The sequence below is a fragment of the Triticum dicoccoides genome, chromosome 3B (genome assembly GCF_002162155.2).
Source record: "Triticum dicoccoides isolate Atlit2015 ecotype Zavitan chromosome 3B, WEW_v2.0, whole genome shotgun sequence".
NCBI classification, from domain to species: domain Eukaryota; kingdom Viridiplantae; phylum Streptophyta; class Magnoliopsida; order Poales; family Poaceae; genus Triticum; species Triticum dicoccoides.
In genome coordinates, this window is record NC_041385.1 from 739,816,515 (window position 1) to 739,841,826 (window position 25,312).

A 25,312-nucleotide genomic window follows, 5' to 3' on the forward strand; every position below is an offset into this window, starting at 1 on the left:
CGGCGGCTCCCGTAAAAAAGCAGCGGCGGGTGAACCTCCTTTACACAGCTCGCGGACTCCCTGCAGCATGAAGCGCCGGTGACGAGCGGTGTTTGGACGGGCCAGTGAGCTGAGCACCAGCTCGTCGAAGGAGAGCTTGGGGATAAAGGAGAGAGAGAAAGAGGGAGCTCGCGGATGGGATCGAGCACGAGGTGGGAGGCCGAGAAGATAAGAATGGAAAGGCGAGTGGTGTGCTGGTCCGTTGGAACACGTGTCACAAGATGCAGGCGGCTTAAAAGAGCGAGAAATCAATCAGTTGAGGAGGAGAGTTTTCCATAGATTTAATACTCCACTCGGTATATATGCAGGTTTGAACTGAATATTTTTGAATGATTATGGATAAACAATTTTGCTTCATCATTCAAATTTAATTCAAAATTATCAAACTAGCTACATCAAGCTAAATAATGTCAAAGATACTTAAATGCATATAGGGTTAAGAATAAAACCAATAGCCGCAGATGATTCACAATTGAACCCCAAAACTTGCAGTTTCAAATATATACTTTCTTAGTTGCTTCTATAAGAAATTATAGTTTCCAAACTATACAAATAGGTGAACGGTAACTAGTAACCAAAGAACCAAAACTAAAATTCTAAGAACATTTTAGTTATGTTGAGACTCACAACTAGAACTTAATACTTCCGTTGTTGAACAAAAGGGTTTGGGTTTAATTACTTATATAATTCTAGTACATTCTGCATCGAAAATAAAACTGATATGGTCGATTATAATGCCAAAGTATAATCTAATATGTGTAGCAAATGTCATAAAATGTTATTAATAATATAGACTTCATGGTTTGTTTTTGCAAACTAAGTAAATAAAGAAGAACAAAGTCTAACTATTATTTAATAAATAAATGGGCAAGGCACAATTTTATTTCTAGATTATTTTAAATAAACTATGTACATAACTCAAACTAAGAGTGTGTTGAATATATGGAACACCTTAATTAACTCTAAATTATGGTGAACACGCAAGCATAAATGATTTATACTTTTTTTGAGGTAACGAGTGAAACTCTTTTTGAGGTTGGAGTGAATTTGTCACCATCATTTCTCGTGGTCTATACTTGCCAATTGTACACAAAGTTATAGGTATTTATATGCTTATTTCTAGGTGTTTAGTCCAAAATATTTTAGATTACTCTTATATTGTTGTAACTATAGATGTGTGATATGCAACTTGGATGTCATTCTTATACAAAGTACCATATCACCTTTTGAAATGTAATGTCGGATTCACAAATTGTATTTATATTTCAAACACGGTTATTCCCATTATGATAGGTAATGCAGATTTATTATCATGGTGCATTTTGGGTTCACATTTAATGTGTTTCCAATAGTTTTATTTGATTTTATATAGTTTGATTGTTGTGTACAATATCATTTGCATAGTTGGTGTATCTTCGTGAAACAAAATATGCATAGGTAATCTAACTTCAGTGTTTATTCTCAAGTGGGAATTGGTGCAACTAGAAGATTTCAAAGAATTTTTGTGTGATTTGGTCACTATGGTGCTTAAAGTGACATATAATAGTCCAAATTCCAACTAGAAGATTTCAAAGATTTTTTGTGTGATTTGGTCACTATGGTGCTTAAAGTGACATATAACAGTCCAAATTCTTGTCAATACTATTTCATATGACTGTTTGGTTTAAAAGTATTCAAATTTGAATCATTATATGTTTTGTTTCTTAAGTTGTATACAACCTCCATACTATTATTGGCACTTTACTATGAAACTATAGACACATTTAAGTATGTATCTTATAATGGTCTAGTTTTTCTTTAGTTTTTATTTATTTCCTTGCTCTTATGATAGTTTAATGAGACATAAAACTTTCGTAGCTCTGTTGTTGATCATAAAGTACATCCCCGTGTGTTGATTTGGGTACTGTTTTTTCCAGGAAATACTCACAACATGTTGCACTAATGCACATGTCAACTTAGGTCTTTTCCGCCAAAAGAAATGCACACATTGGTTGAACAAGTCATATATGTTCTAAAATTATAATTACATTTATGAGAAAGGAGGTGTCCACCTGGCTTTAGAAAATTAAAGCCCTTTTTGGAGGTATTACATCTTTACAAGAGCTAGTTCTTACGGACCCACACAAGGGCCGAATGGCTCAAAAGAGCAAAAAAGAGGGATACAAGCTGGGGGTTTCCAGCAACAACAAAAAATTCGAAGACTCGCGAAGGACACCCTCTCTTGCTTCATGGAACAACTGAGGTTTGTTGGAGTTTCACCATGTGTCCAAAGGCCTGGCACGAGCTACTCAAGTGTCGATGAGTCCTAGTTCCCGCACATTAATCTTCAGAGCTGCAAGAAGATAGTCATTTTGTATAGTCCGTCAGCTGGGTGCTTAATAAAGATCCCTCATATAAGAGATTTGTTCCTAATATGCCACAATGGACAAGCAAGAGCGAGAAAGGAAACCCAGGATATGCGGCGAGCCTTACCAAACAACCCATGAGAGAGGGCAAGGAAATCGAGAAGAAAATAAGGTCGTTGTCCTTGGGGTGACCACATAGCCGAATAGGTCATCCTCGACATCGTATCACTTATGGACTTAATATCCACTAGGCAAGCGATCGTAGCTAATTGTCGAAGGAAGAGCTTGACTTGGTTGTGAACTTTGCTTTTCGAATAACTCCTGGTTCAAAGATACCGACTCCTTGGAGGAGTGCCCACTAGACAGAGTGGTGGTTAACTCACCTGATTTTTACCATGGTCAAAATAGAGGTGTCCTCGGAATCGAAGATATTCTAATTGGCATGCAGGTGGCTCCATCCACAGTATGAAGTCTTCTGCCCAAACGTCCTATCGAACCGCGGCCACTGCTGGCCCACGCTCCAGGCGTCTTTAACCATCAAACATTGATCGTCCGCAATCTCTAAGAGGTGGGGAAAGGAATTGCAAAGCGGTCCCATCCCCGCCCAGTGTATAGCCATAAGCAAGTGGCATGGTCAGTTCCAATCGAGTGATTAGCTCCCACCTAGAGTAGGCATCGAACCGTTGATATAGACTTCCATAAATGCGAGCCCCTTCCATATTTGGGATGACAAGTTCCCTTGCAAGGTACTTCTTCCTAAAGATTCTAGTCATAGGCCCCCTGCCTTTAAGGATTTTCCACACCCACTTAGCTAAAAGGCACAAATCATGAGTTTGGTGTTGATGATGCCAAGTTCAGCACCTTCTTAGGGGAACACAATGTGTTCCATTAAAACATGTGGTAATTCTCATTGCCCTATTCCTTTCTACCAAATGAATCTAGACCCGACTTTATCAAATTTCTCATGGATGGCATCTTGAAGAAGGTAAGGCCCATGGTGTACATGGGAAGGCTAGAGAGACATGCATGGATGTTGATCCACTTTCCACAAAAGGACATGTGTTTTCCCTACCAAGGTTCTACACGCTCCATGACCTTGTCTGAAACACAAAGATATGTAAGGAAGTGAACTAAACTTGCAATTCAGATAATGTGCATGGATCTAAACCGACCCTAAGTTGTACCCCCATCACAGCCGTCTAGCTTTTCTCGAAGTTGGTCTTCAGTCCCAGATGGACTCAAAGCACATGAGATTCGTGATGCCAACTGGGTCACTCCTAATGAGGATGAGGGCATCACCCGCATATTGGAACTGACCCTAAGTGGTACCCCCCATCACAACCGTCTGGCCTTTCTCGAATTTGGTCTTCAGTCCCAGATGGACTCAAAGCACATGAGGTTGGTGATGCCAACTGGATCATTCATAATGAGGATGAGGACATCATCCACATATTGGAGGTGGGTCAACCCTTCACTCCCCGAATTTGACCTGCAGCCCTAGCTCCCTCAAGCATGGCAGGCAAGGCATCAACAATTAGGTTGAAAGGACACCCTTGGTGCTCCTAAAAAGGGGCCCTGGATCCCATTGATATTGATGGCCATTTACCCCTCTAAACAACTGCATGACCCAACTAACTCATTGGGGTCATAGTTCTTATGCATCATGCCATCATGTCCTTGGAAAAATCCTAGTTGAGCTGGTCATAGGAAGCCTCCTCCTTGGAAGAATGCACCTCACGCAACACTTTGTCAAGAACCACAATCCAATCAAGTATGTTTCGCCCTAGGATGAAGGTCGACTGGTTGGGGTGGATGATCCTATTGGTCATCGGAGAGAGCCGGCAGCAAAGCCGTTAGCAGTAAGTATGAACACTATGTTAATCAATGCAATTGGGCTATATTGGCAAATGGTCTTTGTCCCTGCCACCTTAGGGAGCAAAATTAACACCCCAAAGTTCAAATGCTTTATGTCAATCAAGTCACGAATGAAGTCGTCGACCAATTAAAGAATTTGGCCCCACAAGCAGATGCTTAATGTTAATCAAGCCATGAATGAAGCGCCCAGTTGGTGGATTTGGCCACTAGGCATGGTCCAAAACAACCTGTAGAAGGCGACCAGGAAGCCATTAGGCCCTGGGGGTCCAATTGGGTATCCCTAAGAGCTGCCTCTAAGCCCTAAGGGGGAAGGGTGCGGTTAGCACCACATTCTCATCAGCTGACACCTTCCTGTTCTCCCTTGAAGCAAGGCAAAGACAAAAGCTCATCCCTATAGCCAACCAGCTCAGGATAGAAGTCGTAAATATTTTGCTGCAAGGAAACACTATCCGGAATAGCAGATGATAGAATGTTACACCATTGACTTCTCCCCTTGGCCACAACGTGAAAGTACTAGGTGTTCAAGTCTCCCTTCAGGTTCCATTGTCGTCGGCCCCTTTTGCGGCCACTTTTGAAAGTAGAAAAAAATATGGCCGTTGTTTCATAACTATGTGCCAAAAATTATTATCTACATGCCTAATGTCCAAAGTTTTACATGTTATTCTTTTATTTTACCAATGTTATAACTTGTTTGTTGAATAATTTACACACTTACTTCCATCCTAATTTTAATGGATAGTTCAGTAGATGGTAGTGTGGTTTACAGGGAGTATATGTATGAAATGATCAGCCTCTTGCTTTGTTTTAAATTCTCAACTAGAACACCATTTAGTTTGCACCTACGACTCTTGTTGATACTGTAATATGACCTCATGGTGCATATCTTATAGGTGTATAACCTACCTAACCCTACAAGAGATGATAGTCCCGGTACAATAGTGTGGTCGATTGGGCATCCCCAGAGCCTCCCAATTGGTAGGGATGTTCATGATGGTTTGATATGATACGCTCGCCCATTACCTATCATAAACGACAATTAGCTCTCATGTTTGCATAGACCTAGGAGGGGCTATCATTGCTATTATGGTGAAATCAATACTTCACTCCTGACTTCTTAAGGAAAGGTGTGTACATTTCTCTCTTGGACCACCTTCGTTGCATTCTACTAAAGTTTTCTCACTTTCGATAATAATTTTAGATTCTCCATTGTCCCTACTTCGGTCTTATCTCCCACAACCTTCAATTGTGTCGCAAAACCAACACTTCATTTTTGCCTTCTAGAGGAGATGCATGTTCATTTGTCTCCCCTGGACCATATTCGTGGTGATTGCAAGAAATTTTATGGTTTTTGGTAATAACAAAGATCCTTCCCTGCCCATTGCTTGGTTTTATCTCCTATGGCCTTCGAGAGTGTTTGTTCGACCAGGGTGTGGCCTTTCGAACGATGCGACCTTGTCTCCTAGGGATGCTTCAAATCATCTCCCAGTCAGAGCATGGTCCTTCAAGCGGCTTCATTCACAAGGGACTTCAACCCCAAACTAGGTTAGAGCAAATTCTCCTAGTGCACTCCCCAACCCGAGAAAGCATTGATCGATTTTGGCATGGTCTTTCAAGTGGTTTCCTGTTGGAGGGTCTTCAACTTAAAACCAAGGGTAGTGGACTTTTCATGCCTTTAAGGATTGTATTTATTAGCTTCATGCACTAGCCAACGCAACAAGTCCGAATTGATGGAAAGGACTAGGCAATCCACATATACACTTCAACACCCCCTCTCAAATGTGACGCGAGAAGTCAATACGTGAATAGACTCAAAGGTATGGCTCAAGAGCCCTATATGTGGGCCGAACTCAACCAAAAGTGGGCAACACCAATTTCTGAATACACTACTTGAACTGAAAACCTTCGGCTCTGATACCATGTTAAGCTTCATGCACTAACTAGCGCAACCAGAAGTCTAAACTTGATGAGAAGGACTAGGCAATCCACATATACACTTCAGTAGTATTGACATCATGCGCTAGGGTTGGTGGGGTAAGCCATCCCCAGAGTGTACCGAAAGTAGTTGTAGTGAATGTACTTGCTGGAAGTGTATTGTCTACCGATCACACACTTAGCCGCTTCTTTAGTGTTGTAAATTAAAATAGAGAAATATGTGTGGGATATGATGCCAAATAGGAGGTAAACTGGGACAAATGAGATCCCACTTTAGTATCATCGCGGTACTTTCTAGAATTCTTATATTTAGTATCATGTGGAATCAGTTCAAATCTTGGGTTCAGGCTCCTTAACTAGGTCCTCCATTTATTGGCGAAAGAAAAGGTATGAATATTTGACAGCACAACCATGACAATGTGATGGCTTTGTTAACGTTGGCATGCAACAACTCATGTCTCTTCTATTTGTCATTGAACCAATGTATTATTCAATCCACATAGAAAGATATTGTTGCTTCCCTCGAGGACCTTGATAAATTGGTTCTCGTGAAGGAACCAAAGCATACCTTGAACCTAAGGCCTTAGCATTAATCTCTGATGTGATGCAGTTGGACATCATGGCACTGTCCACAATGACCTCCTATGATATTTTTTGCCAAAATATATTTTCTTGTTGGATGATAGACATTTGGCTAGCAACTCCACTTTTACCTAGTTGCAATAGTTGCTAGCACACCTACAGATCATAAAGCCCATTTTGCGCTTGGAAGCAGCTCTATATGGTCTATCTTATTAAACTTTTTAAACTCCTAAAGTTAGCTAGGATCACTTCATATCTTATTGATATCTATTTCCCATACCAAATGGTGATATGTGATGATGTAAGTTTTACCTTCATATTTCCAAAGCAAAATGAACAAGAATAGATAGTGTATGGGAAAATCGCCACCATGCTATTATATCTTGGGCTAAATCCAAGTACTCGAGCTCATTCACACATTAGGCTAACACCACTATCCAAAAATTTAACCACACCATTTTGTCATACAAAACTTATTAAAGATAACTAGTTATGATAGATCTTGTAAAACTTGAATCAATGTGACTACTTATAAATGTGCCACCTAGGAGTCCCAAATTTCTAAGAGTAACATGTTTGGTGAAAAATAAGTATGGGGATCACGATTTGGTTTGGTGGAAGTCTAGATCAGATGGTTCTCTTTTAATCCTCAAAATTTGGTGGAGTTGAGTGGAGGAACCAAGAGGAATCGAGCTTTTAGGTTTTGACATTAGTGGAGAAGCTCAAAGGAGGATTATGTCTAGAGGAGGAAGAAGGGTGGGCATAGATGTCATTCACCCCAATTGTAGTCATTGCCTTCCAGAATACCTTGGGGACCTGGTTTAACCTAAGAGAAAACCTGCACCCCAAGGACCCGACCCATCAAGAGACTTTTGGCCAAGGGAAAAGGAGACCTCTTGGGACCCAGGGTAACCAGAGAGTTTTCCCTCCCCGGGCACCCGAGGGTCACAACAACAACGGGAAATTGAGTGGGTCAAGTGTAGGTACTAGAGGTGACAAATGTATATGATATTTGCATGATTCCCAAACTTACGCAATCACCTCAACCCCCTTTAATAGTGTGGCTTTCCTATCACTTGAATAAAACCAAGAAATATCCGAAGAACTTGCACAACCACCTTGACCCCCTTTAATAGTGTGGCTCCTATGACTGAAATAAACCAAAAGACATCCGAAAAAGGCCTTATACTTTTGGAAATAGAGGGGGGGGGGGGTCAACCATCTCCATCATGATTCACCGAGGGACCAATGTCTTGAGATAAACTTGATAACCGACATTAGTCCCACCAATCATACAACCATCAATACTAAAACACATTAGGGTCTAGATGCATCGTGTCCTGGCGGTACTAAAAATCGTAAAAATCGTCAGTACTCCGGATAGGATATGCGCAGGACCAGAAGCACCAGAGGGGATTGCACACGGGGAGTTAACACATGTTCGTGCCCTCATCACGAAGGTAATACCCTACTACTGCTTTGGATTTGATTAACAAGAGAAAACACCTCGTATGAGGGGGTTACAATTTCTGTGGAGATGATGCTATCGAGACTATGATAATGATGTTAGATGCCTCGAACTACCCCCAGGCCTCACCTTATAAAAGGGGACGAGGCTTCGGGTTACACGGTTTGCTAACCGACCTAGAGTTCAGACGAGGCAAGGAACTCCTTGACTTGCATGCCAAGGTGAGAACCTTCCAAAAGGACGACTTCTTACGGACCGAGGGCCGTGGAGCTGGCCAGGTTACCGACTTCCTGGTGGCTTGGCCACCCCCGATATCATGCACTGTCATGCCCCTCAAGGTTGGTGCATTTTATTATCTTGTCCCTACAAATGTCCCTTTGCACCCACTTGGTAGGAGGACTGAGGTGATGGTGGCAAGTAAAGTCCCATGTGCAAGGGGTTAAAGTGTTCACCGTATATATATAGCTCAACTTCAAAACCAGTCGAGAATTTTGATATATTCTGATGCTCTCGGCATGTGCCCCAGAATGTCCAAGGCACCTTGTTCCAATGATTAGTAAAATGGATATTACCACTGCCATTATGCAGTCTAGATACTTCAACATTCTGAATTTTAAACAGAGTCTCTCTGGACGAAGGTTTGTACCTTGCCTCGGCTAACACACCCAGTCATTCCAAACTAGCAACCCTAGATACTCTAGGGTGCCCTGATCCACTTTTTCTCACCTTCTCTCAGATAGGGGATGTGTTTGGCTTAACTTTTTGTGGCGACGATGTTTGAGTGAGCATTGAAATTCTCTTTCAAGTCTTGCACAAGGGAAGAGTTAGTTCGAGTCTAAAGATAGGTGGTGGGCCAAGGTACCATACTCAACCACAATGGACGCTTTGGCAAATTGATTTGTTGTCTTCAGTGAGCTGTTGCCCGCCTCTTTAAGCCCCTTTTAAGCTAACCCTAAGTTGAAAGAGAGTGGCTATGGGAAGGGAGTGGGGTTATTTGAGATCTTAACTGAGCGGAGCATCAAGTTTGCCACCAAGCATTCGTCGCATCTATTTCTCTTAGGTTGGGGACTACTGGACGGTAGGAGTCACCCGTGAGCAGCCAACCTTGCGGAATTGCTCTGGATGTTGTGAAGGCAGAATATCGACTAAGATCTAACCTTAGTGTTAGGGCTCAGAGTTCGTGGCCGAAGCTCAAGAGGAAGAAGGCTAGACCTTTGCGGTTGAGGGACTTGGCGTGCATGACTCTCCACTGGATTCAGACTCTGAGAAGTATATCACCATCTCTGTGTACTCATAGCTAGTTTCTTCCACAATCATCATGCTTGTTGTGTTTGCATAGCTTGCTTGCATGTTGGTAGTACATTTGCTAGGTTGCCTCTCATCATATAGTTTCTTCTACCTAGATATGCATTAGTAAGCCTTACACTTTTGCAAATTCTACTTTAGTGCTTGGATTTGTTAGTCGCCTATTCAGACATCCTTTCTAGTTGCACATTCGACCTTTTAGAGGTAAATATTACTCCTACACTAGCATATCATTTTGCTTTTTTAAATAGTTGAACCCACCAAAATTTGAAATGAAAATTGAAGAATCTAATAAACATTGTTGAGAAGCTATAGTTAACATCTAGTATTAAATATTGCCATCATCAAAGTTATTTATTACTCCCTCCGTTCCTATATATATTTGTCTTTCTAGAGATTACAACAAGCGACTACATACGGAGCAAAATGAGTGAATCTACACTCTAAAGCATGTCTATATACATCCGTATGCGGTAGTCCATTTGAAATCTCTAAAAAGACAAATATTTAGGAACGGAGGGAGTAGATACTAAGATTCACTTACCACATTTCCCTTAGAAGAAAAGAGAAGATTCACTAACCACATTAGGTGCCTCCTTCCACTTCATTTCCCCTTGGTCCACATGAAGAGAAAAGAAATAAACCAAGAATGATAATTCATACTGTCTCAAGAAAACAAACTCAAGATGATTTTTACATCATCTTGTGAGACAATCTAAAGAAGGGATGCCCATTTTCAAGTATTTCTTGATCCATATATGTACCTTGAGTCATGCAATAGAATAGTATTAATAAGATATTTTTCATAAAAAATGTTGAAAATATAATAGTTGCAGAGGTTTAAATCCTTTTCAGTCAATTACTACACCTAATTAGACATACCTAACATCCTAAAACTTTCTTAAACTCCTAAATTCAAATAGCTGGGATCACTTTATATCTTATTCATAACTATTTCTCATGCCAAGTAGTGATATGTGACGTTGTCCCACACAAGTGGTCTCTCACCATGTCGGTTCACAGCCTGGTGGGCCGGGTTGAGGACCCCTGGGTCGGTTCCGTCTTGTGCCGCATTGGGCGGCCCATGGCAAATTCTACGAAGACTCCGAAAGACTTAGTAAAAAAACAATAACAACAAAGCCTTTAGTCCCAAACAAGTTGGGGTAGGCTAGAGGTGAAACCCATAAGATCTCGCAACCAACTCTTGGTTATGGCACATGGATAGCAAACTTCCACACACCCCTGTCCATGGCTAGTTCTTTGGTGATACTCCAATCCTTCAAATCTCTCTTTACGGACTCCTCACATGTCAAATTCGGTCTACCCTGACCTCTCTTGACATTATCCACACGCTTTAGCCGTCCGCTATGCACTGGAGCTTCTGGAGGCCTGTGTTGAATATGCCCAAACCATCTCAGACGATGTTGGACAAGCTTCTCTTCAATTGGTGCTACCCCAACTCTATTTGGTATATCAGCATTCCGGACTCAATCCTCCCCTCGTGTGGCCACACATCCATCTCAACACGCGCATCTCCGCCACACCTAATTGCTGAACATGTTGCTTTTTAGTCGACCAACACTCAGCACTATACAACATTGCGGGTCAAACCGCCGTCCTATAGAACTTGCCTTTTAACTTTTGTGGCACTCTCTTGTCACAGAGAATGCCAGAAGCTTGGCGCCACTTCATCCATCCGGCTTTGATTCGATGGTTCACATCTTCATCAATACCCCCATCCTTTTGCAACGTTCACCCCAAATATCGAAAGGTGTCCTTCTGAGGCACCAACTGCCCATCAAGGCTAACCTCCTCCTCCTTGCGCCTAGTAGTACTAAAACCGCACCTCATGTACTTGGCTTTAGTTCTACTAAGCCTAAAACCTTTCGATTCCAAGGTTTGTCTCCATAACTCTTAACTTCCTATTAAACCCCGCCCGACTATCGTCAACTAGCACCACATCATCCGCAAAGAGTATACACCATGAGATATCTCCTTGTATATCCCTTGTGATCTAATCCGTCACCAAAGCAAAAAGATAAGGGCTCAAAGCTGACCCCTGATGCAGTCCTGTCTTAATCGGGAAGTCATCAGTGTCGATATCACTTGTTCGAACACTTGTCACAATATTATCGTACATGTCCTTGATGAGGGTAGTGTACTTTGTTGGGACTTTGTGTTTCTCTAAGGCCCACCACACGACATTCCACAGTATCTTATCATAGGCCATCTCCAAGTCAATGATTACCATATGCAGGTCCTTCTTTTGCTCCCTGTATATCTCTCCATAAGTTGTCGTACCAAGAAAATGGCTTCCAAGACTTAAGAGTACAATCGGAAAATACCGGAGCCATGGAGGATTCTACCTTTACCGACGTAGCCGACTAGGATTTGTAACCCTAGGACCCCTAGTATGCTATATAAGCCGGGGCCGGTCTCGTCGGTAGGACAACAAACAAACCTGGGTAAATCTTTGCTTCCTTTACCATCGTGCCAAGTTGCCTAGCTAGGGTACCCTGGCGAGGGATCTGCCGGATCTAGCTCCGACAATATGTGATGATGGACATTTTACCTTTATATTTCCAAAGGCAAAATGAACAAGAAGAATAGACAAGTGTATGGGAAAATGACCACTACGCCATTATGTATTTGGGACCTGTAAAACTTGAATCAATGTGATACTTCTAAAGGTACCAACTCGTATGGTCAACTTGTTATATTTGACATTTGACCGACTTTGCCCATATATATGCCACAAAGTTAATGGCTTATGGGCTACCTAGCCTACAAACAGAGACTTTACTGAATTATGGGATCACATCCAGTCAAATGTTTTTTTATGGGAACACTATCTTTTTCAAGTTGTGTGACTTAAGGTCAATAACGCCAAATTGTAGATTAAAGATTAACAATATGAAAAGTGTTTTCATACCACAGGGTTTGTGCTTTCATCATCCAAAAGATTGCTACATGATAAGATTTTTTAATATGCTCTCAAAATTTGCTGTCAGTATAAGATTCATTTTCTTCAAATTCTCAACCACTGGTCCAACAACATCCCCATTAACATATGAGGGTAGAGAGTATATATTCTTTGGACAGATAGAGGTAATATTTTTAACCAGTATAGAGGTCATAACCAAACTATACAACAACAACAACAAAGCCTTTAGTCCCAAACAAGTTGGGGTAGGCTAGAGGTGAAACCCATAAGATCTCGCAACCAACTCATGGCTCTGGCACATGGATAGCAAGCTTCCACGCACCCCTGTCCATAGCTAGCTCTTTGTCGATACTCCAATCCTTCAGGTCTCTCTTAACGGACTCCTCCCATGTCAAAATCGGTCGACCCCGCCCTCTCTTGACATTCTCCGCACGCTTTAGCCGTCCGCTATGCACTGGAGCTTCTGGAGGCCTGCGCTGAATATGCCCAAACCATCTCAAACGATGTTGGACAAGCTTCTCCTCAATTGGTGCTACCCCAACTCTATCTCGTATATCATCATTCCGGACTCGATCCTTCCTCGTGTGGCCACACATCCATCTCAACATACGCATCTCCGCCACACCTAACTGTTGAACATGTCGCCTTTTAGTCGGCCAACACTCCGCGCCATACAACATTGCGGGTCGAACCGCCGTCCTGTAGAACTTGCCTTTTAGCTTTTGTGGCACTCTCTTGTCACAGAGAATGCCAGAAGCTTGGCGCCACTTCATCCATCCGGCTTTGTCATAACCAAACTATAAGAAAAAAAAAATACACGAGCTCTACTTTTTGGGTTTTTCTCTTTTTTAGTTTTTTTTTTGGAAAATGCTGGCAAATCCTTAAACTTGAAAGTATAGTGATTTTTCAAATTTTAATTTACAATAATCTCTAATGCCAAAGTTCTGTTTCCAGCATTGAAGGTACATATGACCGGTATCAGCAATTTGCGGTGCCCGGAAGGAACTTGATTCAAGAAGATGCAACTGTCAGCAATGTAAAACAATTTAGATCACTTTTTATCAATCATACCTTGCAGCCTGTCTAATTATGGAACCTGTAGGAGTGTAGCAGCAAGGTTTTGATACTGTTGTTGCATTCCTCAGTTTATAATCCTGCAGTTGCTTTAGAAACACACTATGCATGATGTTAATGCTTGTAATCAAGAATTGTGTAGCTAATGCAGCACATATGCTATATGGGTAACATTCTGTAAATGTAGCGACTCTTTTATCTGACCGAACTATCTATGTACTAAGACTAGGTAGTAGTGGTAAGTACCTATTTCGTATCCTACATGGCCAAATTGTATGACAGCATCTACCCATATACCTCTTTGACCAGATACTTTTGTTCTGTACTAGGATGAAGATCCTTCAAATATGCAGTCAAGGCTTAGCGAGATTGCTGCCTGGTAGCCCTTGAGACTTCTCACAATGTTTCCCAGTTGGTCATTTATTGTGTTCGACATTTAGCTGATTATTATTGAACTGCAGGTCTCTCGATAATAATGCTGACAACTCAGATGCCAGTAGCTTGGAGAAACTGGAGAAACTACTAAAGGATGCTCTGAGAATTACAGAATCTAAGAAGGTTAACTTTCATTGCTTTTTCTGTAGTCAAGCTTTGTATTGATGAGATTCCAGTTTCTGGGTCGTGATTGACAGAAGTTGCTGAAAAATTGCGGTGCTTTCTCTCATAATTTCACCTGATTAAGCTTAAGATTACTCCAAAAATGTAGCACACACTTAGAATTATATTACTTTCAGCAGTCCCAAGCTGGGTGCTCAACTAAACGTAATTAATCTCCGTTCCTCACCAAAAAATATGTTTTTGTCCTCCTGAACTGATACTGCAAGTATCCATTGATGAGGTGTAAGAGTCCTCATTTGATTATATGTTCTTAATCAGAACGAAGAAAATCACTCAATGAAATACCCATCTTAAGACAATAAGCCTGAATGTTTCCTATATATTGGTAGATAGTAGGTCAACAAAAATAAATTCAATTGGCCACTTGTAACCTGCTTGGTGGTTTCAGGATAATTCATGAGTACTTAACTGTTAGCAGATTTAATAAATTAAGCATAGATGATGCGGCCTTGTATGTGCAGAAGTTTACTTGTGGATATCATCCAAGTAATAGACAAGCATATGCATGGAGAAATCTAACCTCAGTTCTGAAAGTTGTGGACCTTCCAGCAAATGCCTTGTGAGACAAGATAACAGATGTTAGCATATTTTCTGGCTATATTAGAATTAAGCTTATTCAGATTTTTTATTTTTTATTTTTTTTGCGGGGAGGGCTTATTCAGAAGTACTAGTTCAGTATCTTCGGCAAGTGCACTTATTCATAGCATTAATATTCCTAGTAAAACAAAGGGAACGAACTGGCAACCGTCGATTTCTGTTGTAAACAACAACCAAAATGTGCCACTCATTATAGTAGAGCCTGTCAGTTAATTGCCAGCAAACAGGATTTTTGCTTCTGATTCCCTCAACATAATTCCCAGAGTACGTTTATCTAATTTGAGCTTTGCTTTGTTGTTGCTGGAGTGCAGACTTTGGCGAAACAAAATAGTGGCGGGAGCACGAGCAGAGAGAGCTCCAACGGACCTAGGGGGCAGGAGAATGGGACGAAGGCTTGAGCAGAGCAAAGTTCCCCTGTGCTGTGTATGCATTTGATACTATCTTGCTGCTCACACACACTGTTCCCCTGTTAGGCTGTCAATGGGCAAGTAGTTGTCAAGGCTGCTATTTGTAAGGTGTAAGGGAGGAGGGACAAATTTTAACGAAAGCATGGGTTAATACTAATAATGCAGTGTCCATGCTATCAAGAGACCCTGTTGTACCTACGACTGTGTGGGTTGGCTAATCTAATTACGTATGCTTGTTCCTGGAGGAACTGTTGTTTTGATGTTGTGCCGATGCTCATCTCTTATGATCTGCAATTGAATGGCAAACTTCGGTGGGTTCTGGAGGGTCTTTCTGAAACTGAATATGGCTGCTATCGAGTGGCATGCTGCGGTATCTAGCAGGAGTTCGCGAGCCTGACCTGACACGCAGGAGGTGTCAGCTCTGAACCCTCACTGGGCTGCTTGCATCTTTTGGAGAAAAATGAAAGCTGGGGTGTGGTTATCCCTTCTGTTATTTGGACTGAGCACTTGAACATGGCTTGCTAGTCGGGATTTGCGCCTTTTTTTTATAAGAGATTGAAGAGATGCCTCGTTTAGTGATTCAGCTGACATCTAGACTAGCACTCTGAAGACCATGGGGTAACAGAGTTCAGTTTGTCAGGTAAATAATCTTCGTTTTCCTGACTGTATTGCGAGGGTGTTACAGAAGCTAATCAGTAGTGCTAAAGCGCATGAGTAGATCATGACAGAACGCAAGTAAAACAGTAAAATCTGGACGCATGCGTTAAGTAGGTTTACACCCAGTTTGTTAGATCAACAGATTTAGGAGAAACAATCTTTACCACTGAGCCTGTGATGCCTGGGGCATCAGGAATCTAGCCTGGTGCTGCGCTTACAGCACGTTTCGGCAAGTTTTCCTTGCGATTCTTCTTCCTGAGACACAATCAGACAAAATAAACATGGATGAATGTGTGTGTGTGTGTATGTGTGTGTGTGTGTGTGTGTGTGTGTGTGAGAGAGAGAGAGAGAGAGAGAGAGAGAGAGAGAGAGAGAGAGAGAGAGAGAGAGAGGCGACGGCCGCAACACACCTGATCAATCTAGCTGCCGACGAACGGAGCGCGCATCAATGTTAAGAGCATCGGTCACCCACGGCAATGGCGGCACGCTCGCGACGCCGAATCTCGGCCGCCTCCTCGGATCAAAGCTAGTCCGAGAGGGCGCGCGCCGCCATCCTGGCTCCTTGATCTTAGCCTCGCGCGCAAGCCGAGTGCAACGCATGCACGCCGTCGCTCTCGCCCAAACAGGTTCATCGCGCCAATCTCCCGCTAGCTCTAATCATGCAAGTATAAGCGCTGCATCGTGGAGCGCGGGGTGGCGAATTTCAGTAGCTCAGTGTTGCCCGTGAACAGATCTCATGATCCTTCTTCTGTTTCTCATTTCCTGAGGGGGATGGAGCGAAACCCCGGCCGCTAGCTCGCTCCGCACCACACGCGCGCGCATGGAGTTAGCAAGGACACGACCAAGACAACAAAGTGAGCAAAAAAAATCTCAACACACCCATTGATCCCAGGCTGCGACGCCGGCCGATGCCTAGCTAAGCTGCAGTTAACAGAGCACGAAACCTGAACTTGTTGGCAAGAACACACACACATTCTAGAGAGTTTCCAAAATGGGGAAAGAGAAAGAAACCAGACATAATTTGTTGGCGAGGAAACGGCAAGAAACCCAACCCCAGCGCCTGCCCACTGACCTGCATGGGCATGGCCGCGGACGAACAGGAGACCAACTTGGCAACGCCCACCCACTAGTTACTCCCTCCATCTGGCCCCCAATGGTCGAGCAACCTCCCCCGGTTTATAGGCTCCAGCCGGTGCTCGGGGCGCCTACACGTGGACGGGTCCCGGCGCAGCGACGACGTGTTGACCCGCCGTTGGCCGGGGCTCGCTGGAGGCGTGCGCTGCCACTCTAGGGGGCGCTACTAGCTGCGTACGTACGTATGCCCTGGTGGTTCGCCTCGCCGCGTGAGCAGCCTCGTTTCCCGCGCCGCCCACCCGCCCACGCGTGGCGGGCCTGCCGGGTCGAAACGTCCCGGGTACCCAGGCGTACGTTTCGACTGGGGACGCGCTCTCTCTCCGCGAGGAGTGTCACGCTGCCAGCTGCGTCGTGCCGACTACTCCTGCCCGTTGGCCAGATCAGGCATGTGCCAATGTACGTACGCTCCCCTCGCTCTCGGTGCCGTCTTTTCACCGCCGGACGCGTTGATGGGACCAGGGACGTGTGGCGTCGCGTCGCGACCGGAAGCCATCGAGTGGGCGCGCATGACGCAGAGCGTGCGCGCCCCTTGCCCCTTGGGCTGTGCGAGGGGACAAGGAGCGAGCCTCCCTGGCATTGGCGGGCGAGGAACAGCATGAGGAAGTTTTTTTTTTCTTTTTTGAAAAGTGAGGAAGGGTTGGATGAACAGGATAGAAGCGACAAGAAATAAGTGTGGATGTGCACGGGAAAACCTCCGGTGAAAACCACATTGAAAGAAAAATCAAGAACAATAGGTCATGTTCTGTATTCATGTCAAATTTCTAGCTATGTCCAAGCAAACCGATTGAATCCATGAGACTGCAATTGAACTTGCACTGTTCCGCCAAAGACAACTCAGGTGTAATTGACAGATTAGCACTAATTTCCCTTTTCATTTGTCTTTCTATATCGGAATGACGACAAGTAGAATGAAAGACTTTGTGATGGTATAATTTATTTACATGTAAAACACCATGGTAACTTTAATCCGATGAAAAAAAGGTTGTTGAAAAATATACCCGTGATAACTTTTGTGCAAATAACATGGTAAATCTCAAATCCTTGTTTGACCTCTGTTAACCACACTGCCTGAGCCCACTCTATTCTTTTATTCTTTCAGACCTCATTGTCAAATGCCTCCACACCATGGTCGGAGCTGACAACATCATCATGCGTCACCTCTTCCTCTTCCGGTACAAGATCATCATAACCCCATTGTAGGATCCACTTACGAAGGATCCAACAAGCAAGAACAAACTTAAGATGGGTGGGGAAAGTGTGGAATGGTTTGTGATTCATGATCTTAAACATATTCTTCAGAGCTCCAAATGCCCTTTGAACAGTAATTTGCATAGTTATGACGAATTCAAGATCTTAAACAGTAATTTATGCACCCACAGTAATTTGTGAACCCACCGTAATTCGCATAGTTATGACGAATTCAGGATCTTAAACTTGTTACTTTGCAAATTAGAAAGTGACGGATTCGCATAGACCAACTCCTATGCGAATTACGATGGGCGCACAAATTACTGTTGCACAATTCAGGATCTTAAACCTATTACTGTTGCGCAATTATCGTTAAGAGAATGATCATGTATATAGGCATCACGTCCGAGACAAGTAGACCAACTCCTGCCGTCATCTACTACTATTACTCCACCAATCGACCGCTATCCAGCAATGCATCTATGGTATTAAGTTCATAAAAACAGAGTAATGCGTTAAGCAAGATGACATGACGTAGACGAAGTAAACTCAATCAATATGAATAAACCCCATCGTTTTACCCTTAATAGCAACAATACAAATACATGTCTTGTCCCTTTTGTCAGTGGGATATAGAGCACTGTAAGATTGAACCCATTATAAATCACCTCTCCCATTAAGATAAATCAATCTAGTTGGCCAAACTAAATGGATAGATCGGAGAAAAAATACAAAACTATAACAATCATGCATAATAAAATTCAAAAAAGACTCAATTACTTCTCATGAATATTCAGATAATAAACCCATAATTCATCGGATCCCAATAAACACACCGCAAAAGAAGATTACATCGGATAGAACTCCAAGAACACCGAGGAGAACATTGTATTAAAGATCAAAGAGAGAGAAGAAGCCATCTAGCTACTAACTATGGACCCGTAGGTCTGTGGTTAACTACTCACACATCATTGGAATGCAACAAGGATGATGTAGAAGCCCTCCGTGATTGATTTCCCCTCCGACAGAGTACCGGAAAAGGCCTCCATATGGGTTCGTGGAAGAACAGAAGCTTGCGGCAGCGAAAAAAGTGTTTCAGCTGGCTCTCTATTTGTTTGGGAATATTTCTAGATTTATAGAGGTGGAATTAGGTCAAGGGGTGGTACGGGGAGGGAGGGCACAAGCTCGGGGGGCGCGCCATGTAAGCTTGTCGCTCACCCGTAGCTCTTCTAGCCTCCTGCTAAACGGGTCCCTTTTGGTCCAGAAAAAAAAATCATTGTAAAGTTTCATCGCTTTTGGACTTCGTCTGGTCAAAAAAACAGGAACTGACACTAGGCACTAGGTTAATAGGTTAGTCCCAAAAATTGATATAAAATATTTACCTAATAATAAAGCACGGAGTGCTTCTGCCCATTCACCCTCATCCTAATTACACTAAAAGGTTGCCCTAAATTACCCACTATTCCACCCACAAGTGAATAAAACGTTCCAATTTTCTGTCAAAGACACGTCCATTTTGTTGTTTTACACTGTAATACCCTTCAATACCACCAATAGACCCGAACTGCAGTGGCTGAAGCCCCCTCCTTCACGCAGTAGACCCAGGTTCGATCCCTGTCTTGTCCAATGGGCCAGCCCATGTGTGGGGCGTGACACCCTTTTTTGCCTTTTTTGAATGTATCTGTTTTTGTTTTTCCTTCTTTAAATTAATTCAAGATTCCCCAAAATTTCAAATTTCAAAGAGTTCCGAGTTTTGTACAAAATGTTTGTGAATTCAAAAAATGTTCAGAAAATCATAAAAAGTTCACGGATTCAAAAAAATCGGTGATTTGAAAAAAAAAACATTCGCATATTATATAAGAATTCACTATTTTGAAAATTATATTCAGGAAATAAAAAAATGTTCATGATTTGAAAACATGATCTTGTATTCAAAACATATTCGTTAATTCAAAAGATATTCAGGAAGTTTTATAACATGTTCACAAAAAATAATAAAAAAATCATCAATTTCAAAATTAGTTCCCAAATTTTAGAAATAGTTCATTAATTCCAAAATGTTCGTTCATTCAAAAAATGTTCACGAATTCGAAAACAATTCATTCATTTCACAAAACATTGGTCTAAACAAAATAAATGTTCGTGAATTTCCAAATATTGCTCCCAAATTTCAACAATATGTTGTTGATTCAAAAAACTGTTTGCCGACTTAAAAAAGGTTCACGAATTTGGAAAATGTTCATTAGTTCATAAAATGTTTAGGTCTTTGTACAAAATGTTTCTGAATTAGAAAAAAGTTTACGATTTCAAAAAATGTTCATGATTTCATAAAAAATATTGAATTTGAAATATGTTTAGGATTTCAGAAAATATTCAAGAATTTGAAAGATGTTCGCAAAATGAAAATGTAAAATTTTAAAAATAAAAGGAAAAGCAAAATGAAAAATAAAAAGAAAAGAAAACTGAACCTGAAAAAAATATTAAACAAAAAAGAAATTTAAAAGAAAAGGCGAAACAAAAAATAAAAGGTAAAAACATAAAATAATAAAAACAAAAACATAGCAAAAAAGGTTCATTTCCCAAAATAGGTGTACTCTAAACTGTTGATACGAGGTTTATGTAAACCAGTGGCTTAATGTTGATTTTCATATTGTTTGAACTTATGCTTAAAAATATGTATTTTAAGAATATCATGATCTATTTTAGTAGTTCTCCATAAGATTGCTCTAGATAGCTCTAGAATTTGGGCGGCTAAGTCTTTTATATCTAGGATTTAATTAGTTTTTGGTAAGTATTTATATGTCTAGGCGTTGGGAGTAGTTCGTGGTAGAGGAGATTAGCTTTACATGGACATCGCGTCCATCAACAACGAGAGTGAGAAATAATATAAGTGGCAACATGATGGGCCACCGTGTTAAAGTGGATGACACTCATATGTCGGGGTATTGAGCCATAATTATTTAGCAAGGACATAATATTTATGTCTCCCGTTGCAACACACAGGCATTTTTGCTAGTAGCATATAAAGCATCCAAGATTAATAATATAATAGCATGGAACAATAAAAAAATATAGATACGTTGGAGATGTATCACCCCTGCTCCTAGCTGCACAAGCCTGGCAAAATGTGCTCTTTTCATTCGAAGCATCCACAGAGCCTCTACATTGCTACAGTTGTAGACGTAGTTTGGATTCTTCATTCTCTCCTTATCCCGGGTTAACATTGGAGTGCAACGGGTGACATGCTTGAATCATAGCTATCAATGCTCCTGCCTGAACTAGCAGCTTCATCCATTCGTTCATAACCTAGGAAACATCGATGGTGAAGTGAGCAATAGGGAAATAGATCCTACACCTTGCTTAACAGCCTAACAAACTGTTGGGGAACGTGGTAATTTCAAAAAATTTCCTACGATCACGCAAGATCTATCTAGGGATGCATAGCAACGAGATGGGAGAGTGTTGTCTACGTACACTCGTAGACCGAAAGCGGAAGCGTTATGACAACGCGGTTGATGTAGTTGTACGTCTTCACGATCCGACCGATCCTAGCACCGAATGTACGGCACCTCCATGATCCGCGATCTGCACACGTTCAGCTCGGTGACGTCCCACAAACTCTAGATCCAGCTGAGGTCGAGGAAGAGTTTCGTCAGCATGACGACGTGTTGACGGTGATAATGAAGATACCGGTGCAGGGCTTCGCCTAAGCACTACGACGATATGACAGAGGTCGAAATCTGTGGAGGGGGGCACCGCACACGGCTAAACAATCAACTTGTGTGTCTATGAGGTGGCCCCCTTCCCCGTATATAAAGGAGGAGAGGGGAGGCCGCCAGCCCTCCTTGGGCGCGCCCCCAAGAGGGGATTCCTACTAGGACTCCAAGTCCTAGTAGGTTTCCACCTAAAGGGAGAGAGGGGGAAGGAAGGAGAGGGGGAGTGGGAAGGAAAGGGGGGCGCCGCCCCCCCTTCCTTGTCCTATTCGGACTCAAGGGGGAGGGGGCGGCCTGCCCTAGCCGCCCCCCTCTCTCTCTCCACTAAGGCCCATCGAGGCCCAATAGTTCCCCCAGGGGTTCCGATAACCCTCTGACACTCCGGTTTTAGCCGAAACTTCTCCGAAACACTTCTGGTGTCCGAATATAGTCGTTCAATATATCAATCTTTATGTCTCGACCATTTCGAGACTCCTTGTCATGTCCGTGATCACATCCGGAACTCCGAACAACCTTCGGTACATCATTTCACATAAACTCATAATACCAATCATCATTGAATGCTAAGTGTACGGACCCTACGGGTTCGAGAACTATGTAGACATGACCGAGACACGTCTCCGGTCAATAAACAATAGCGGAACCTGGATGCTCACATTGGTTCCTACATATTCTACGAAGATCTTTATCGGTCAAACCGCATAACAACATACGTTGTTCCCTTTGTCATCGGTATGTTACTTGCCTGAGATTCGATCGTCGGTATCATCATACCTAGTTCAATCTCGTTACCGGCAAGTCTCTTTACTCATTCTGTAATACTTCATACCGCAACTAACTCATTAGTTACAATGCTTGCAAGTCTTATAGTGATGAGTATTACCGAGAGGGCCCAGAGATACCTCTCCAAACCACGGAGTGACAAATCTTAATCTCGATTTATGCCAACCCAACAAACACCTTCGGAGACACCTGTAGATCACCTTTATAATCACCCATTTACGTTGTGACGTTTGGTAGCATACAAAGTGTTCCTCCGGTATTCGAGAGTTGCATAATCTCATAGCCCGAGGAACATGTATAAGTCATGAAGAAAGCAGTAGAAATGAAACTGTCACGATCATAATGCTAAGCTAACGGATGGGTCATGTCCATCACATCATTCTCCTAATGATGTGATCCCGTTCATCAAATGACAACTCATGTCTATGGTTAGGAAACATAACCATCTTTGATAAACGAGCTAGTCAAGTAGAGGCATACTAGGGACAATATGTTTTGCCTATGTATTCACACATGTACTAAGTTTCTGGTTAATACAATTCTAGCATGAATAATAAACATTTATCATGAATTAAGGAAATAAACAATAACTTTATTATTGCCTCTAGTGCATATTTCCTTCAGTCTCCCACTTGCACTAGAGTCAATAATCTAGATTACATAGTAATTATTCTAACACCCATGGAACTTTGGTGCTGATCATGTTTTGCTCTTGGAAGAGGCTTAGTCAACGGGTGTGCAACATTCAGATCCGTGTGTAACGCCCCAGATGTAACTTTCCCCATTTGTACTCCAACTCTTGCCGTTTCCGGTGTCAAGATATATTTATTTCTCGGGTTCGGGTCTTTGTCTCCATGTGTTGTTTTTCTTTTTTCGTGCATCTCTTATCATGCCATCTCGTGCATTGCATTTGCATACATGTTCATCTCATGCATTCGAGCATTTTCCCCGTTGTCCGTTTTGCATTCCGGCGCTTCGTTCTCCTCCGGTGGTCATTTCTAGTCTTCTTTCGTGTGTGGGGTCTAAACATTTCCGGATTGGACCGAGACTTGCCAAGCGGCCTTGGTTTACTACCGGTAGACCGCCTGTCAAGTTTCGTATCATTTGGACTTCGTTTGATACTCCAACGGTTAACCGAGGGACCGAAAAGGCCTCGTGTGTGTTGCAGCCCAACACCCCCCAAATTTGGCCCAAAACCCACCAAACTCTGCTCCATGTCCTAGTGCGTTCGATCACGATCGTGTGGGCGAAAACCGCACCTCATTTGGACTCTCCTAGCTCCCTCTATGCCTATATATACACCCCTCCGTTTTCGGATCTCTCCCTCTCTCCGAAAACCCTAAAAAAAAAGAGATCTCCCCGCGCCGACGGACGTGTCCGGCCCGCGCCGGACAGCGTCCGCTCCACCCCGCCGCCACTCAGCCGCCGCCACGTGTCCCCCCGCGGGACCGCATCGCCGCCGGCCCGCCTGGCCCGCGCCCGGCCCCCGCGCGCCGTCTCCCGGGCCCAGGCGCCCCGCGCCTCCCCGCCGCCTTCTTCTCCAGCGACGGCCGCCGCCGCCGCGCGCCATAGCCGGCCGGCCACCGCGCCCCTCGCCGACTCCGGCCGGTGGTCGCCGCCCCCGCACGCCGTCCCCGCCGCCGAGACCCTCGCCGCCCGGACCACCGCCGCCTTCGCCGCGTCCTCGCCGCCCCCTCGTCGCCGGCCGAAGCCCCGGCCGCAGCCCCTCTCCCCGGCGAGCCCCGCGCCTCTCCGGTGGACCTCGGCGTCCGTGCCCCGACGAGCCCGATCCAGATCTGAACCGCCGCTACAGTAAACCCTAACCCCCCCTCCGATTTTTCTAAGTCCCTGGATTTTTGATCCATGTTGCTCTGTTCAAGGTCCCGTAACTTTGTAACCGTAGCTCCGTTTTGGGCGTATGATATATAAAAATCTTCGCCTCGACATGTACATCATTTCATTCCATTGCATCATTTGCATTTGAGGTCATCTTGATACCCGAAATGCTGTTAGAAGGAGGCTTCGTGAGTTAAATTGCAGATCCGTTAGTTCATCATGCACTTTTGTCATTTTTGCTATGTTTAATTCGTGCATGATATGCCTGTGCCCCTTTGGGATGTATTGTGAAGCATTTTGTCTTCTTTCCAGAGGTGCCACCCATGCATTTTTAGGATGTGTGTGTTGTCTTGTGCAAGCTTGCGAAGAGAGGTACCTGAGATTGCAGATTTCAGGGACTTAGTGATTTTCACTAAGTCTGGGATATTTTAGTTCATGATGCTATATGTCCAGCTTGTTTCTTAGCGATCCGTGCATCTTTTGAGGATGATCAGTAAGGGAGTTTTGATATTTATGTCATGCTCTATCCATCCATGTCTTTGTTGGCATTTGTGGAGTGCTCTAGGTTGACTCAATCGAGCTCAACTTTTGCTTCGTTGTTAATCTGGGCAGATCGTCAACTTGTTTGCGATTTCGCCGATGCTACCGTTAGAGTTCCATGCATGCTATGCCTTCGTTCTTGCCATGTGTAGCTAGCACTTTGTGCCTTCTTGCTGGTTATATGCTTTCCTTGCCATGACTTGCACCGTAGTGAGTGCATCGAGCTCGTTTACATGCCTTCGTGAGTTAAATTTCAGCATGTCTCAGTTTTCACT

The 25,312-nt window shown here is 43.1% G+C and overlaps 1 protein-coding gene across 2 annotated transcripts in view; it reads left to right on the forward strand.

The window, feature by feature from the left end:
• LOC119278190 (MADS-box transcription factor 51-like) overlaps nucleotides 1-15,446 on the forward strand; it is a 22,748-nt gene extending 7,302 nt beyond the window's left edge. Inside the window, exons 2-5 of one of the 2 annotated variants that reach the window (XM_037559544.1) lie at nucleotides 13,445-13,517; nucleotides 13,894-13,943; nucleotides 14,026-14,122; nucleotides 15,091-15,446. In XM_037559544.1, the coding sequence (XP_037415441.1) occupies nucleotides 13,445-13,517; nucleotides 13,894-13,943; nucleotides 14,026-14,122; nucleotides 15,091-15,177 (307 nt within the window). In that variant the 3' untranslated portion in view covers nucleotides 15,178-15,446. Of the gene's footprint in view, nucleotides 1-13,444; nucleotides 13,527-13,893; nucleotides 13,944-14,025; nucleotides 14,123-15,090 lie in introns of both variants that reach the window. The other variant, XM_037559543.1, reaches the window with a different exon arrangement.
• Nucleotides 15,447-25,312: the final 9,866 nt, after the last annotated feature.